The sequence below is a fragment of the Leptidea sinapis genome, chromosome 40 (assembly GCF_905404315.1).
Source record: "Leptidea sinapis chromosome 40, ilLepSina1.1, whole genome shotgun sequence".
Classification (NCBI taxonomy): Eukaryota; Metazoa; Arthropoda; class Insecta; order Lepidoptera; family Pieridae; genus Leptidea; species Leptidea sinapis.
In genome coordinates this window covers 628,216-645,731 of record NC_066304.1, presented here as the reverse complement: position 1 = coordinate 645,731, position 17,516 = coordinate 628,216, and the positions used below count along the sequence as shown (strand labels likewise).

Sequence of the window (17,516 nt, the reverse complement as noted above, 5' to 3'; positions counted from 1 at the left end):
CTTGCTCGGCTTTTATGTCCCTGAAGGGCTCATTCATGATCGCGACTAGTAAATCGTTAGATTTACACAAGTCGGCGTAATTTACGGAGCCCTTTTTGGGAGTAGGCCGCGGCTTCGTTCGCGTACGCTTAACGTCCTCGCGGGGTGACAGAGTGTCATCCGGGCGAGCTCTTTTGCTGCCCTTGGGTAGGTGTGGACCTTGCCCGGAAGCAGCACGAGCTTCCGCCCTCTCTTGAACATTTCGGCCAGCGCGTTTCCCTCGTGGCCTTTTTTGGGGCTTACTACCGCCTGCTACTGGTTCGATAGTCGGCTGTCCTGCGGACTTGCCTTTATCTCCAGTAGCGCTGTCTACCTGAACCTCTTTGGGTTTGGGGGGGTTGCTTTTAGCGGCTTTTATTCTCGCTTTCCTAGCCTCAGCTCGCGTGCGGTTTCGTGCGGTCCTGCTAGGTGCCTTGTATGTAGGCTTGGCATCTCCCTTCCTGATGCGTCAAGGCATCGTCCGTGAAGGTAGTTGCCGGTATGGCTTTCTTTAGGGTGGAAAGATCCAGCAAGGAAGACTCTTTCGGCGCTGTGGGAGCAGCCGTATTCTGGACGGATTGGCTAAGCGCTCCCGAGGGAGCACCTCGTTTGTTTTGGTCGAAGTTTCTCTTTTGGTCCATGGGTAGAGATTTATTAAGATTCATCCTCGTCAGTGCCCCACCCGCCTTGGAGCCTCAGTAGGGGACGTCATGCACCTTGATGTACATGTCCGCCAGGACTACTGCGAGGATATAGTAACCCTCACCGTAAATACCTGATGACTGACGGCCGAGTAATGTAGAAGCCGCATACGTGAGGAAGAGATCCTCCCGCGCTCACCTCAACATCCGCGACCGGGCCATAGGCACCCACATGGATTTGGGTCACTCGCCGGCAGCCCTCTGACGGGAAGCCACAGCCGATTGATCGAGAATGGCTCAGCTGAGTCCCCGACCGCCCGTTTGAGAGGAAGATCAGGGCCAAAGAGGTGTGTTGCATCAAGCAGGTAACTGACCGACCGCTATCCGCTCAACCACCAGGATTCCTTACGGGTATCCACGCACGGCACAAACACCTGGGTGATCGCAAGTTCCTTACTCATTGATGTTACTGAGCCCTCGACCTCTCGATCACGCGAGGTGAGGTGAAGGAGGAAAAGATTGTGTGGGTAGGTTGGGGGAGGGCGGCCAGAGGTTTCTGTTCTGCCAATTACCTTAGTATAAATTATTTGATGACTCTATGGAGGCTCTTGGCCAAAAAACGGGCGGCAACCTCGAGAAGGATAGTCCACTGGCCTTGCTTAGAGGGTCGCTGTATTGATATACCTCTAAACCATTCATCGCCATTCATTCATTCGCCAAACCCAGCATCGGGGTTGCGTCAACCAAGGTCAGAAATTCATTGACGATACCCCCGCCCAACATCGTCCCCCATGACGTTTCTCCTTCCATTTTTCCTTAATTAATCTTATTTAGGCTTCTTAGGCGCCCCCGCTCGTCCCCAGTGATCAAGCCCCGTAGGAAGGATACACGGGGCGCTCAGCTGGTCGGCGAGGTTTTGCGGCTTCATGATTCCCCGTGGGGGAGTAAGGATCGAAATGCATTTGTGAGGGTGTTTATCATTTCGATTGTCTCATCGCTTAAGTCAGTGGGATACATAGTAAAGAGGGCAAACTAATAACGATTACAATGCCTCTCAATCTCTTGCAAATCAACCTCTGTATAAATTATGAGTGTATTTGTGAGTGTGTGTGTTGTATAAATATATAAGTCAATGTGGCAGTTTAAATGTAATATGAATCGAGTTGCAAATGTTATGGTTAAATTAAGAAAAATATTTATTTAAGGGAAGTTTTTTCCATACACAACAATTGAAATTTTCAGCTTCCTGTTGCTTTTTTTAACAAAGCCATTTTATATTTACACCTACCGCACTACAACTGCAGTAAGCGGCAGCTCGCGGCATTTCTGTAGCAATTCGCGTGCGAGCAACATTACAATTATTAAGATGAGCGATAGTGACGAGAATTTGGTCATTATTTCTTTATTGTGTGCAAAAGAAGAAATCATTAATGGAAGAGAAAAAAAAATCAAAGATAAATAAACTTTTTATTCAATTAGGCTTCAACTAAGCGCTTTTGTATCGTCATTATAAATTGTTCATTTAATTTACTGAATCTATAATATTCGGAAAAAGTAGAGCTTACAAGAACATACAAGAAATACAACGGACAATTTTTTCAATCAATATAATATTTTACAATGGCTGTAATATACAAAATAAATTGGTTTGTAAGGGTATGCATCCAATATATATGAATAAAATAATAATTAAATTAAACTAATAAAATTAATAATTAAATTATTTTATTTTAAATTATAAGATAAAATTCTATAGACAACAATTAACAGTATGCATACTGAAGCGACGCGCCGCCTGCTGTGTCGCACTGAGCGTCGCTGCACTGCGCGTCAAAATATTCTCTCGGAGGCAACTCTGCCGCGACGCGCAGTGCAGCGACGCTCTAGTGCGACATGCTCCATACAAAATGATTGAAATAATATTTTGACGCTTAGTGCAGCGCCGCGCTAATGCGTTCCGGCCTTTAAACTGATTTAACAAGGTACCAATTTTGAAGTTAGTTTAATGAATATGTTATATTAATAGAACCTTAACATTGATATGTTTATCATGATTCTCGTTGAGATCTTTAATAAGAATATTATTATTTATTCAATTGCTTACTAAACTTATTCATTAATATTCAATAGCAAAATATATCATAAAATAAATAACTTATTCAATTAGGTACTGTTGTTGCTTTTCGGTTTGTCATACGATACAAAGATATTTAAAAGTATAGATAGGTTACCTAGACAACATTTGGTGTTTGAAAATGATACACTAACGCACACATGAATAATATAACATTGCAATAGCACATACATTACAATTACTTACACGTCAAAGAAGGATAGTAAATGCAATTATCGCAAGCGAAAAAGGGATAAATCTAATTTGCTAATTGCTTCATATTTGAATAAAACAATACAGAACAATTCATCAGATATGATTTTTTATCGTGTACCGTTATTTATGCCTAAAATACTATTCATTCATGACTTCATGTAGTAAAATTTGTAAAGTAGTAAAACTGCATTGAAATTAGGTAAATAAAGTGTCATTGATTTTATGAATTTTTAAATTAATATTGATTACAATATATAGCCACATTAATGATATCAGTTATTTGTACATAAAATAATAAAAAACAAACAAAACAAAACCGAAAAGTATTTACAGTATGGGTGCGACGCTTTTGACAATTTTACTAACAATGGCTCCTAAAATGTTTTAAGTTTACAATTATTATTTTTTGTATCTTATATTATTTATGAATGTCTTTTTGTTGGGGGTGTATTACAATAATATGATGGGAGAAGAAGAAAATGATCCATTGATTCTTCTGCAGTTAGGAAAGGATATACCGAATGGGATAGTGAAAAAATTAGGTAAACATATAGCACTTTCTACGTCCGCTACCTACTCTTAAACTTGTTTTTGTAGTTTGATAGTTCAGCTGCCTATATACGCACTTGTTTATTAAAAATTATGCATTTCCAATTACATTCACCGCAACAACGCCTTTTTACATCATTTCCTCAGATGTAATTACCTCAATCATCCCGCAACAGACAGCATCAATATTTCGTCATATCTGTACGGTAACCTATGATCGGCTTGGCGGCGATCGGCGTTGTCATGGCGACATATTTCTCTTGTTAGATAAATAATGAAATCAAATGAAATTTTATAATTCATGATTTCTTAACTGTGGTATGTAATTCTATGAATTTTTTTTACTTTCGTAATTAGTGCATGTTCCCATAACACAAGACGGCATTTAATGTTGTACCTATATCAAATTGTAAGCAATTCTGTCAACAGCAAACGCGTGCGTACCGTTTTCGTATCGAGAGTGCGACTGCGACCAAAGGGACCAATTGTCTCCCTTTAGGCGATTCATTTTTGGCGCGCTAATGACATATCTACCTCTTTTTAAACTATAATATCATTGATACGATATAATATTTCTTATTTAAAAAAGCGTATTTTTTATTATAAAGTAAAAGTTTGTAACAATAGAGAAATATTGTCAATATCAGTTCATTGCATTATGACTCCAAAAATTAAGAGGCCTTAAGAGCCTTAAGAGGTTTTTTTCTTGTAATTGAGTATATTGAAACCAGATAAATATTCTTCTTTTTTGTTTGAGCTGATGGTCTTGTTACCAATGCTCTAAACATATAAAACTTAACTAGATTGTCATTTGTCATGACTTGACATTATTCAGTAGGTAATCACTAAATTCATTTCAGTCATTCAATTCGAACCGATTTTTGATTACTCACGAATTTTTTCTTTCCAAGTAAAAGTTTTGTTTTTAATTGAAACAAACCGATAAAGCTATAAATGTAAGTATTAATATGTTTATTACAAACTGAACTTATAATATATTGTGTACAACATTTTTCTGAAATAACCTTTACCGGCTGTTTTTGTAGATGTTTTTAACTCGTTCGGAGTATGACCGCGGTGTTAACACCTTCAGTCCTGAAGGTAGACTGTTTCAAGTAGAATATGCTATTGAAGCTATTAAGTTGGGCTCAACGGCTATTGGCATTTGCACTTCGGAAGGAGTTGTACTGGCTGTAGAAAAACGAATAACTTCTCCACTTATGGAACCAACAACTATTGAAAAGATTGTTGAAGTTGATCGTCATGTAGCTTGTGCTGTTTCTGGACTGATGGCTGATTCCAGGTACCTTTAGATATAACGACTGCTCGTAGAAACTAAAGATTTGTAAATATTATAATAAGTAAATAATATGCTGATGGTATTCCTGCAAGTCCGCCTAGTAGTTCCAGAGATTAGCATGTATAAAAAAAATCCAGTGTACAGACACTAGTGTGAGAAAACTATAGATAGACAGTGCTGCCCCACACAATTTTTTGTAGAGTTGTATAACTTTTACTTCACATGCTACAACACTTTGCTTCCTCCCTCAACTATTTAGGTAGATGGGAATATTAGATGATTTCAATCTCTTGTCCATGTTAAAGGCTGGCAATGCTCCTGTAATTCAATTCACTCAAGTGTTCCTCTTTACCTTCTATTGAGTTATTCTTCTAAATCTTGCCAGTGTGATGCTCATTTGCAAAGGATTATGGAATTATAGGTACCACAATGGCACCTTTTCTACTGTAATGTGTAAACATTACTGTGTTTCAGTCTGAAGGGTGCCATACCTAGTGAAATTACTGAGCAAATGAGACTTAACATCTTATGTCTCAAGGTGATGAGTGCAATAATAGTGCCACTTAGAATTTTTGGGTTTTTCAATAATACTGAGTGGCATTGCATTATAATGGGCAGGGCATATCAATTACCATCAGCTGAAAAGCCTGCTTGTCTCATCCTTTATTGTCATAAAAAGAAGTGTGGTTTGTTGAAGTTATAAATGCATATTCCAGGACCCTAATTGAAAGAGCTCGAGTGGAGTGCCAGAACCATTGGTTTGTGTACAATGAGAAGATGACTGTGGAATCATGTGCACAGGCTGTCTCCAACTTAGCTATTCAGTTTGGTGACAGTGATGATGACAGTGGCACAGCTATGTCAAGACCATTTGGTGTTGCAGTGATGTTTGCTGGTCAGTTTAAATCTTTTCCATATGTCTCTAAAATAATAAAAGCTGCAAGTAAGTTTGATTTTAAGAATATAGGTTTCCATACTATCATGCAAGGTATAAGAATATCCTTTTTATATTCTTTTGTATGCAGAATTAACATGTTGGTGGACAGTATTGTGTTAGTGGTTGCGGCTACTGAGACACTACTTATTTTCATACATTGCCCACGGGCGTAGTGTCATAACACATATTTAAAAAATATATGATATGACACAACGGCCATAGACGTACACGCTTTTATCCGTAGTTTTATATAATTTCCTGATGTTCATTGAGTTGAGACTAGTCAGAATATGAAGATTTGTCACCATCGACTTCTGCATAACTAGACGAAGAGCATGTTGACACACCAGATGATATAGCAGCTCTAGTCTAGCGTATACATCTTGTATATGAGGCAAGAGATTTATTGTCTGAATTTGTGGATCCGGCAAGGGATGTTTGATACTGATTGTCAGATACGTACTCTCCATCACCAGCAAATGGGTCTTCACTTGATTTTTGTTATTTTTCATGCGAGTCTCGAGATATTTGCAATAAATTTAGTTACAAATTTAGTACAACAAAATCGAGCTCACTACAAACATTATCAACGTAAATACGTTGTTTAGATTTGAAACTAGACTTTAATTAGTATTTGGTATACATAAAACAATAAAATTTCATTGAAAATAAACAGTAGTTACTTTTTAGATAAAAATTGCGAAATCATATAGCGACATGTCGGAACACCGCAGCGTCGCGCTACTCGACTCATCGTATGAAACTATGACGCCCATGAGCGTAGTGTACGTAGGGAGAGGACCATAAAAAACGTGAATGTGAGCGTGGAGGTGCTTTATTTGGCGATTTTTTGGAAATTGTGTTGTGACAGTACTAAAGTCTTAATTATACCTGTGGTGACAGTACAAGATGGCGTTCTTTATGATAGTATGGAAAATCAGTCGTCGTTTGGCGTACTGATTTTATGCAAGTAAAAACTCAGACGTCGACAGGCGTACTGCTGTATCACTTTTATCTACATAGACGCCTGTGAGCGTGACTGTCCACCAAAGTGTTAAGAGTAGGAGATTAACTATATGACAATAAGTCAAAAAAAAAATTGCAATTTTTATTTATTGTTATAGTGGCAATAATAATACACCCTATTATTTTAAGCTGATTTTAAGAGATTTAATATATGTTCACAAAAATTGTCACATAAATCTATAAATGTTAAAAAAAAATGGCTCTGTCGTATATTCTACTACTCCACAGCTGAATATCTAAGTGATCAAACAGCCTGGGACTAGATTATGATTATTTTATAGCAATAACAGTACAATATTGTATATTTTTATTCAAAAGAGTGCAAAAAAAGAATGCTGCGAGAGTGTCTTGCGCCACTTCTTCTCTCTCAATGCGCCATTTGTTTCCGATGCGGTAGTAGTATCTAGTATATAAGAAATGACATCAAAAAGAATTCTAAATGAATCAACTTTTATTGATACTTAATACAAATTATCTTGGTGTAGCCTGTGCTATGGGTGCAAGACAACAATATATTTAATACTTTATATTGTAGCACATAAGTCTTCCCTCACACATAGGATTGTTAAACATTATTTTAGGCCGGGGGGCCGACTGTTCTTATCTCACTTCATGATCTTTTCGATTGTGTTCTTCTTTATGTCACTTCAACCTATTTTTAATAATATATTGAATCCTTTTGGTCAACCGCATAACTTATGTGCGGATAAGAACTCCTTGTTACAATATACATAAATAAATACATATAAACATCCATCACTTGAAAACAAATATTCATAATAAAAATGTCTGCCCCTACCGGGACTTGAACCCGGGACCTGTAGCTCAACCTGTAGCTCTGGACTATATGGGTTGTTAATATGTAATGATATACATATGTAAAAAAGATAGTATATATTATAATGGCCATTATATAAGTGTTAACCCTAACCCCTTTATAAGATCACTTAGACTTAATTATGTTCATGAGTTGGACACTCTCATACATTATAGAAAAAAATAAACCTTGCTTTCTACCTGAAGATGATGATCAAGTAACTTGATGTTTACTATGCGCCTATTTTACGTGAAAATACCTTGTGTTCAAGAGCTTTTAAGCCCTGTGCGAGCTGATCAACTTCACACACAATCTTTGGATTTCGGGTGTAGCTTTCCTCACTGGTTTTCAGTCTAAAGGGCGCCATAGCTATTGAAATCACTGGGCAAATAATACTTAACATCTCATGTCTCAGGATGACGCAATTGTGGCGCCTTTCAGAGTATTTGGGTTTTTCAAGAATACTGAGTGGCACTGCATTATAATGGACATTGCATATCAATTACCATCAGCAGAACATACTGGCTGTCTTGTCCCTTATTGTCATATAAAAAACTGTGGTACCTATAAATCAAGCTTTATGATTAACTTCATTAAAAGATTAGCTTAAATCCAATTCTTTAAATATTTCTAATAAATATCAATTCGACACCCGTTTCGCCTCCACACGAGGCATCCTCAGGAGGATTTTCGCAAAATAACACCTAAATTAACAATTTTATAAAAATCCAATTCTATTATGGGATACCCTCTTGAAGGAAGTTATGTGAGCATAGTCAAAACTTTATTAAATTTCCTTAAAAAATTTAAGCATTGTATATTTTGAGTTTACTTATACTTTTTGGTATAACTTGGCAGGTATTGATGAGAAAGGACCTCAGCTCTTCCATATGGATCCAAGCGGAACATTTGTGCAGTATGATGCTAAAGCTATTGGATCTGGCAGCGAGGGGGCACAGCAGAGCTTAAAGGTAAAGCTTAAAGATATCTGCTGCTTATGCTTCATTATTTCACAATAAGTTATTATTATTTAAAATTATTGATTTAGTAAAAAATCTACCTAAATCATGTCACAAATTCCTAAATAAAAAAAATATATATGAGTCTGTTTATTTGGTTGAGTTCTCGTGATAAGTTTCGTCATGCTCGCTTAAATGTCACTACTTGTGGCGGCGACGTGGAACGGGTCGTTCCCTTCCATAAAATATGGTCGAGGTGGGCGATGGCTGGCCCAGGCGTCATGCTCGTTAACGGGTGCTACTCGTGGTGGCAGGATAATCCTGTTACCAAAAACTATGTTTCAGATTCTTAAAATTAAAGTTATTATTTTTTTTATAATCGCTAATCACTTTACATAATATAGTATTGTAATTGAAATGATTTGTAAAAGGATGAAAATGTAAATGTTGATTTAAAAGAGTGGCAATCAGTTTCTTGCCACTTCTTCTCATTAGCTCAACCCTTTACGAAGTTGCCGTAAATTCAATAAGTAAAGTTAATTTTTTCATAAGTGTCATTTGCGTGACGAAAGTAATAAAGTGATTTTTGATTTATAATCCATTGATTATCCATAGTTGTACAGTCAATTCTCTCAGTATTACAAAGTTGTACATGTGTAAGAGCTTCATATTCGTGCTTCCTTCATTCGCTTTTTCACTTTTAGCGGATCAACAAAATGCGACCCAATTCCTATATTGGCAGCTAAAGATTTTTCAGCTTTATTCGTGGAACTTATCGGTATATCGGTACATATTCTATATACATATCGGATAATAATCTCAGAGTAATCGGTGTACATACATAAAAAAAAATACCGATCTAATTGATAACCTTCTCCATTTTGAAGTCGGTTAGCTTTAAAACTTGCCAAGCAAGAAAATATTACAAAATTCTTTAAAACATTACCTTAGCCTAAAGATAATAATTAATCAATATGGTCTAAAAATTCAATAAAATTGATTTTTTATATATTAGTTCTTTATTTTGTCACCTAGGAACGAATCCTCTATAACCACATATAAAATATTATCATTTCATATTTAACGGTTTCTGTATTCGCTTCATACTTACACATACCTACCCCGCGAAAAAGAGCTTTTATTGTACTAAAGTAAGTAGTACCAATGGGAGGCTCCTTTGCACAGGAAGCCGGCTAGATTATGGGTATCACAACGGCGCCTATTTCTGCCTTAAAGCATTTATTTGTAAACATTACGGTGTTTCGGTCTGAAGAGCGCCGTAGCTAGAGAAATTACTGGGCAAATGAGACACTTTAAGTCTCAATGTGACGAGCGAAATTGTAGTGCCGCTCAGAGTTTTTGGGTTTTTCAAGAATCGTGAGCGGCACTACATTGTAATGGTTAGGGCGTATCAATTACCATCAGCTGAACGTCTTGCTCGTCTCGTCCCTTATTTTCATAAAAAAATTATGACAAATGAAATATAATGACACATTTTATTATTGTTCTGAAAGTTTTATGAACGATGCGGGACTCGAACCCTGCGACCTCTCGGGTTCAGTCTGAGCGCGCATATTGTTCATAAATCTTGGTATGTGTTGTTCAACTCTCAGGTTGTGGCTTCATCTACAGGATCTACTTTACAGTTGATAACCTGCTCAAACCCCTTTACAATTGCATATTAGGAAATTGATTTGAGATGCCACACTTTCAAATCTAAACAATTTTGTTATTTTTAAAGTGATATCCCTTACTTCTGGGATTAATTAAATTAAATTTATAACTGAAATTAAATCTCGGTATGTGTTGTACAACTCTCAGATTGTGGCTTCAATTTAATTAAACCCAGATGCGAGGAAGATATACCTCGAAGTTCATCATTCACTTTAAAAATAACAAAATTGTTTAGACTTCTAATTGCAGTAATATTTTTGTTTGATGAAGTTTTTACAGTAATAATTTCCTCTAAATTTCTTAAAAATTAAAAAAGTAACAGAAAAGTATTTTTTTTTTATATTAAGTCCTCAAATAACGACCACATACTGGAAGACACAGTGTTGGTAAGCCCCCCACAAGATGATATGGTCAAGATCGCCGGAATACGTTGGATGATGGCAGCGCAGGACTTTTCGTCGTGGAGATCTTTGGCGAAGGTGTCTTTCGGCTGATGATTTTTATAAAATATACTTTTTAATTTTTCAGGAGGTGTATCACAAGTCTATGACATTAAAGGAAGCGATCAAGTCATCTCTTACAATCCTAAAACAAGTAATGGAGGAGAAACTATCAGAGAACAATGTTGAGGTGGTCACTATGACTCCGGACTCTCTATTCCACATGTACACTCGGGAACAGCTGGCTGAGGTTATAAAAGATATACCTTAAGTATTTTCTATTTGTACAGATGGGTGTAATTAGTTTTTTTTTTATTAAAGGAAGAATTAAGTGCATTTATAAATTTTGATGTTTTAGTTTTTGCTCCAAATACATGTATTTTTCTCTGTAATACATTGGTCAATCATTGTAGTACCATTCCCAAAGTGGAACTGTTGGTAATATTTTATAAAGACTTTGTACATGGGATGTTGTTCATTTGTCAATGTTGGGCTTAACCAAAATAGTATTCGATAATTTAACTTCAAATCTAAGAGTCATTTTCTTTTGGATTCCCGAATTTTCCATTGAATTCAGAGATTCTATCAAAAATCAAACACCTGTTTAATGTAAAAGTGGTATCCTTGTACATTAACATCCCAGCTCATTTTGTGACTGATTGAGATGATTTTATCATGGTTTTGAGCCATTTCGAATTGGTTTTCTATGAAAAAAGTATTGGGTAGGTGGCAACTTTGTTTTTCAAAAAGTACTGTTTGTATTTTTCTTCACATAATAGTAATGAAGCCCATCTGTACACTGTTGTTAGAAGTAATATTACAAGTAAATTGTTCTTAGTAACAGTAACTGTAGCTGTTGTTTTAGTTTTAATTAGTAATGTGGAAGGATTATTAAATTTTTGAATAATTCTCACCACTACGGGCCTTAAATAATAACATACTGTCCTGATTCTAAAGAAACTATTAATTGACCCAAGAGTTTCGCTAAGTTGCTACAATTTTATACCTTCTTTATCATTGCTGTATGTATGTTATACAATTCTTGTCAAGTTCGATTTGGACGTACATGTACATACAAAGGGTTCTGTTCCCTTTTGATGTTTTCTTTTCTTTATTTTATGTTGGGTTATTGGTATATTATATACTGTTAAAGGTCCTAAAGTGGTCTGGCTACTTGCACCATAAATAGCTCAAATATCACATTTGCAATATTTTGCAAATTATTGCCTACATTTTCCCCATTTTGAGTTTAAACTCTTATCTTTAGACATGGAGACAATATAAATACCTGAATGAAACAACAATGATGCACTAAGAATTGAGGATAATTTATTTGTAATATTATATGGGTGGTGAGAGATTGTGAACCTTAAAATAAGTATCATGATATAATTAAAGTATACTTTGTATTGTTTTGTATTATTTTAGATGTATTTTAGTTTTCGTATATCAAATAGTAGACATAAGTAGCTGAAAGTTGTGAGGATTTCTGATGGTGGGTGACGTGAGTGATATTATAATATCATCTATATACACTCATAACGTGCCGCCACACTGTGATGTTATCACAGCGATACGACGGCTAGGTGAATGCGAGCAAACCCAGGTGTGTGTTACTCCGCGCTTTAGATATGAACACAATCCTTCCTCGAGCGAGTCATCGCATATCGAGTGCTCCTTCTATTACAGTCATGGCTTCATTATTTGCTCAGAGTAGAAGCCTTCTCAAACATAAGTGGCCTTACAAATAAAATTGTTATAAATAATATACTTCGAAGAATATGCCAAATGTTGACTATATCTCTGACAACACTGTCAAAACAATGATAATTCTGAAGATTTCCGAATGTCAAGCAGCCTTGCAAATAAACGAGTGACATTTTATAGGTAGGTACATCTGATTAAACAAATTATAAGCAAAATGTCAAACGAACCGAAAGACATCGGAAAGGCCTGGAGTGAAATCAAGAAAGATGCTCAGGACCGCGGTCGGCGATGGAAATGCACTGTGGATGCCCTCTGCCCCAGCATGGGGATACAGGAACTTAAATAAATGAATTAAGCAAAATTTCTATTAATTGTAAAAAATTTGCATAATCTTCTCAGTTATAACTTTATACCAAAATTATTTGTAAGGTCGAAAGAATTTGTGTTGTAAGATATGAATTCGACGTACCTATTCCTGTTAGAACGTGATAGGGGTGACTATTTGTGATAATTTTAACCCCCATATGCAAAAGTGAACCATTTTTGAGTTATCAGGGTTTTTAGCCTTTCAATTTTCACTTTAACTTTCAATTCAAAGTCATAGATGTAACATCGAAACAAGGCTTTTGCTATAAAGCAAAACATGATATACCAGCAAAACGGAAGTCCTGCACATATTTGTGTTAATGTTAGGCGATGGCTCGATAGCCATTTTCCTAATCTTTGGATATGGCGAGGAGGACGCATTGTGTGACTTGCGAGCGGACTTAACTGGTGGATTTCTATATATCTATGGTCACATGAATTTCGTGGTTTACGACGTCTCGCCTGTGTCATACGCGGAGAAACTACGTACAAACGTTTAAAACAACGCACGCCCATAGCAGCAGGTCTCAACAAAGCCCCTAAGGGGACATCGCAGAGCTGTCATTCGCGGCTGCCACGTCGATGCAAGTCGTCACTCTTTGTTTTCTCCCTTTTACTTCTCTTCTCTTTATTTGGCTATGTCGCTACACGATTAAAATGAATTTAATTAGCTTGTAGCTAAAGAAGGTATTTCTTTAAAAGGTGTGACTTAGTCAATCTTCGGCATCTAAAATTTCTCTTTATTATATAAATTTCGTTTTCTGCTAATCAGAGAATATTGGAAACGATAGACATACATCTGGTGTAAATTGTAATGATATTTTTACTCTGCCATACGAGGGCGGCACTGAAAATTTCGGGAATCAAGGAAGTGACACAACATTACTATTTAAAAATGTATTTATTGCTTTTCGAAGTATTCTCCGCGAAATTTGACACATTTTTCCATACAATGGAACCAATCATGGAAGCAACCATTCCATTCGGAAGTTGGAGTCTCCAAAATGGCCGTTTTGTAGGCGTCCACAGCTTCTTCAGGTGATGAAAATCTCTGACCACGCAATTTATTCTTTATTTTAGGGAAAGTAAAGAAATCATTAGGGCTTAGGTCGGGGCTGTACGGCGGATGGTCTAATAATTCTATGTTTTCTTGCTCTAAAAACTCTTTTGTTCTGTGCGCGATGTGTGAACTCGCATTGTTGTGATGGAGGATGATGCGGCGGTTGCAGTTCTCTTTACGGAGTTCAGAAACGACCTGTGGCAAACAAATGCTAGCATACCATTCTGCATTAACCGTTCGTTGTCCCTCAAGAGGAATAGTCGCAACATGGCCGGTTTTGGAGACAAACGTGGCCACCATTTTTTTTTGCAACACTCCGCGAACGAACAATTTTTGTTGGCTTTAACTCATTTTCGAACACCCATACTCGTGACTGGTTTTTTGTTTCGGGTTCGTACGCTTATATCCAGGATACCTGATACGATGTTGTATACAGCATTTCAGGATCCTGTGTGGAATCTTTCGAGAGTTCTGACGCACCAAGTAACGCGAGCCGCTTTTTGCTCTTCATAGAGCAAATGCGGTATCCATCGGGAAAACAACTTTTTTACACCTAATTCTTCATGCAAGATTAATTGTATTTGACTCATGCCAATGTCTAAAGTTGCCTGAATTTCGCGGTATGTCACATGTCGATCTTCTTCAATCAGCTTACGCACAGCATCAATGTTTTCTTTGGTGACTGCAGTTTTTGGACGACCGGGGATCATCACTGAGCTTGACACGTCCACGTTGAAATTCAGCAAACCAGCGATAAATTGTGGTTTTGGATGGAGCTTCGTCACCAAATGCAGAAATCATCCGGTCAACACACTGTTTTTGTGTTAAACCACTTCGAAAGTCATATATTATCGCTCTAGAATTTGCTCGAGTCAATTCCATTTTCTCAACGGCTAAACAAGTTTGACAAGACCGAGATTTTTTTTTGTAAATAAATAAATGGTATTCATATATATATATATATATATGTGTAATTCGAGCTCTAAAATGTAAACAAAGAAATGTCATTGTCAAAATGACAATTCAGAGATTATCAACATTTTTCTAGGTAGTTTTGTAATAAACTTATTTTGATTAACAATACATAAAACATAAATATATATATTTACAATGTCTTTAATTGATAATAGTTACCAAACATAAAATAAATATTTTCCGCAGCCAACTTGTCCCCAGCAAAAGTTTGATAATTAAATTTTTCTCTTTTTAAGATTTCTGGTAACTGAGCTTTTATCATATGTTCTTCATAATTTATATTTCTGGATATGAGCTATTCAATAATTTGCGCTTTCCGTCGGGCAGTTGTGGGGTTCGATTATAACCTTCGGGAGTAATTGTAAGGGACATTAAAACAAATACCGAATTAGTTTTTAGCTTTGGCAGTATGCCCTTAACCACATTTCATAATGAGCGAATTGTCAGTGTTTTTTTTTGGATTCGAACATTAATAATGCTCCATCAACCGTTGCCTATATGAGATATTATAAGACGCCTTACTTTTCTGATTTGAGCTTTCAATGCTGTGATACGGCACTCTAAGAAGTCTTATTTAGGAGTTTTAATTTGAGTACCAAACTACGTTTTCGATGTTGCGTGACCTGTGGCGCTTGCGGGTAGCATATTTAAAATTTATATATTTAAGGACGATTCTCATCGTGTGCAAAAATCAGGCAGATCAAGATCGAAGTTAACAGTTTGAGTCACACATCACTGCTTCACGGCAGAAATAGGCGCCGTTGTGGTACCCATCTAGCCGGCATCCTGGGCATAGCAGTCTCCCACTGGTAGGACGCGTGGTTGTGGAATGTGTAATGCGTAATTCGGCTGCTGGTATCAACCACAAGATCTCTACGCAACGCCAAGAATCAAGCCGATCGAAAATGACTTGATTGTCCATGATTCAAGTCGCTCTTTGTGTGTGGTCAAAGGGAAAGAAGCTGGAACTGGAGAGAACAGAACTCCATATAGGGCTGCAATATTGCACGCATATATCAACGTTGGTCACGCATAAACGGCCTCTCAAGTGTATACGCTAATATATATGAAGTCTATGGTTTCTAGTGTTGTACCCTATATCCTACACTCTCTACTTTTGACTACTAGTGTGCAAAATTAAATTGAGTTCAGATTGATTTATAGGAGAATAGAGATAGCCTCATAACATCATAAATATTAAAGGAAGGTTATTTAAATGGCAATAAGGGACGAGACGAGCAGAACGTTCAGTTGATAGTAATTGATACACCCTGCCCATTACAATGCAGTGCCGCTCAGGATTCTTGAAAAACCCAAACTGTAAGCGGCACTACAATTGCGCTCGTCGCCTTGAGACATAAGAATGTTAAGTCTCATTTGCCCAGTAATTTCACTAGCTACGGCACCCTTCAGAATCAGACCGAAACACAATAATGCTTACACATTACTACCTCATACCTATAATCTAGCCGGCATCCTGTGCAAAGGAGCCTCCCATTGTATTGTGTAGTGCTGTACTAAGAAATATCTGATGTTCCTACATGAATATATAGCCAAAAGGTTCCCATAAAAGCATGTATATCATAACTAATACCCTTTTTATTCTTTAAAATGTATAATTTGTTGCACTTTTACATTATTTTTTTGTACTATCTAATAAATTTTAACCTTGTAATGTTTAACTTTCTCAATTTTTGTAACTTATGTGTTACGGTGCTGGTAATGTGTCAACATTAAGCATCATCTTATAATGTATTTTAGTTAGTAAGAGATCTAATGTATCACTGTTTGTTGACCCCAATAAATAAAATAAAATAATGTGTGAGTACGGCCGTGGAGACGGTATCTCGAGACACGCTTTTAAGGGATCGATTTAGCTGAAATGACCAATGATTGATTCCTTATAGTGGCATAGTGCGAGGCAACAGGTGTTTTCCATTCCGTGCGTCATTACCAGTGGGAGGCTGGCTCCTTTGCACAGGATGCTGGCTAGACTATAGGTACCACAACGGCGCCTATTTCTGCCGTGAAGCAGTAATGTGTTAGCGTAACTGTGTTTCGGTCTGAAGGGCGCCGTGAAATTACTGGCCAAATGAGACTTGACAACTTATGTCTCAAGGTGACGAGCGCAGTTGTAGTGCCGCTCAGAATTTTTGATTTTTCAATAATCTTGAGCGGCACTGCATTGTAATGGGAAGGGCGTACCAATTTCCATCAGCTAAATGTCCTGCTCGTCTCGTCCCGTATTTTCATAAAAAAAAGCGTGGTTGTGGAATGTCAGATATCCTACTGCGTGGTATGCTGGTGTTTTTGCGGATCATCTACGTCTCGTACGCATTTCCTGTTTTGATGATGTCTGACCATTGTAGATGATAGCCGCCAACCCAGAACTGCAATGGAGTGAGTCCAGTTCCAGAAATACTTTGCAAGACTTCTCGAAGCTCAGGCTTGGAAGACAAACGGTATAGATATCTGATGTAAAATATACCAAATATATTTTTCTTTTAACTCATATTTCTTTTATTTTACAAAATACAGTAGGCGCTCGATAATCCATCATTACAGATCGGTTCAAAGTTCGCCAATTTCATTTTTAATTATACAAAGACCTAACCATAAATAGTCTTATTGTGGATACCTATCTATGGTATGTAGAACTTACTTTGGATGTATAAAACTTCCCATACAATTCCGATTAAAGGGCCTCCGATGTTAGTG

At 36.9% G+C, this 17,516-nt stretch overlaps 2 protein-coding genes across 2 annotated transcripts in view; both read left to right on the top strand.

Annotated features, from left to right (window-relative positions):
* Positions 1-17,516, top strand: part of LOC126976306 (tRNA (adenine(37)-N6)-methyltransferase) — a 62,576-nt gene that overhangs the window by 38,079 nt on the left and 6,981 nt on the right. The gene's annotated exons all lie outside the window — the stretch shown is intronic.
* Positions 4,359-12,099, top strand: LOC126976313 (proteasome subunit alpha type-5). The gene is made up of 5 exons (XM_050824595.1): positions 4,359-4,493; positions 4,584-4,840; positions 5,554-5,732; positions 8,476-8,588; positions 10,779-12,099. Exons 2-5 carry the CDS (start codon positions 4,584-4,586, stop codon positions 10,959-10,961), a joined length of 732 nt encoding a protein of 243 aa, XP_050680552.1. The 5' UTR covers positions 4,359-4,493; the 3' UTR covers positions 10,962-12,099.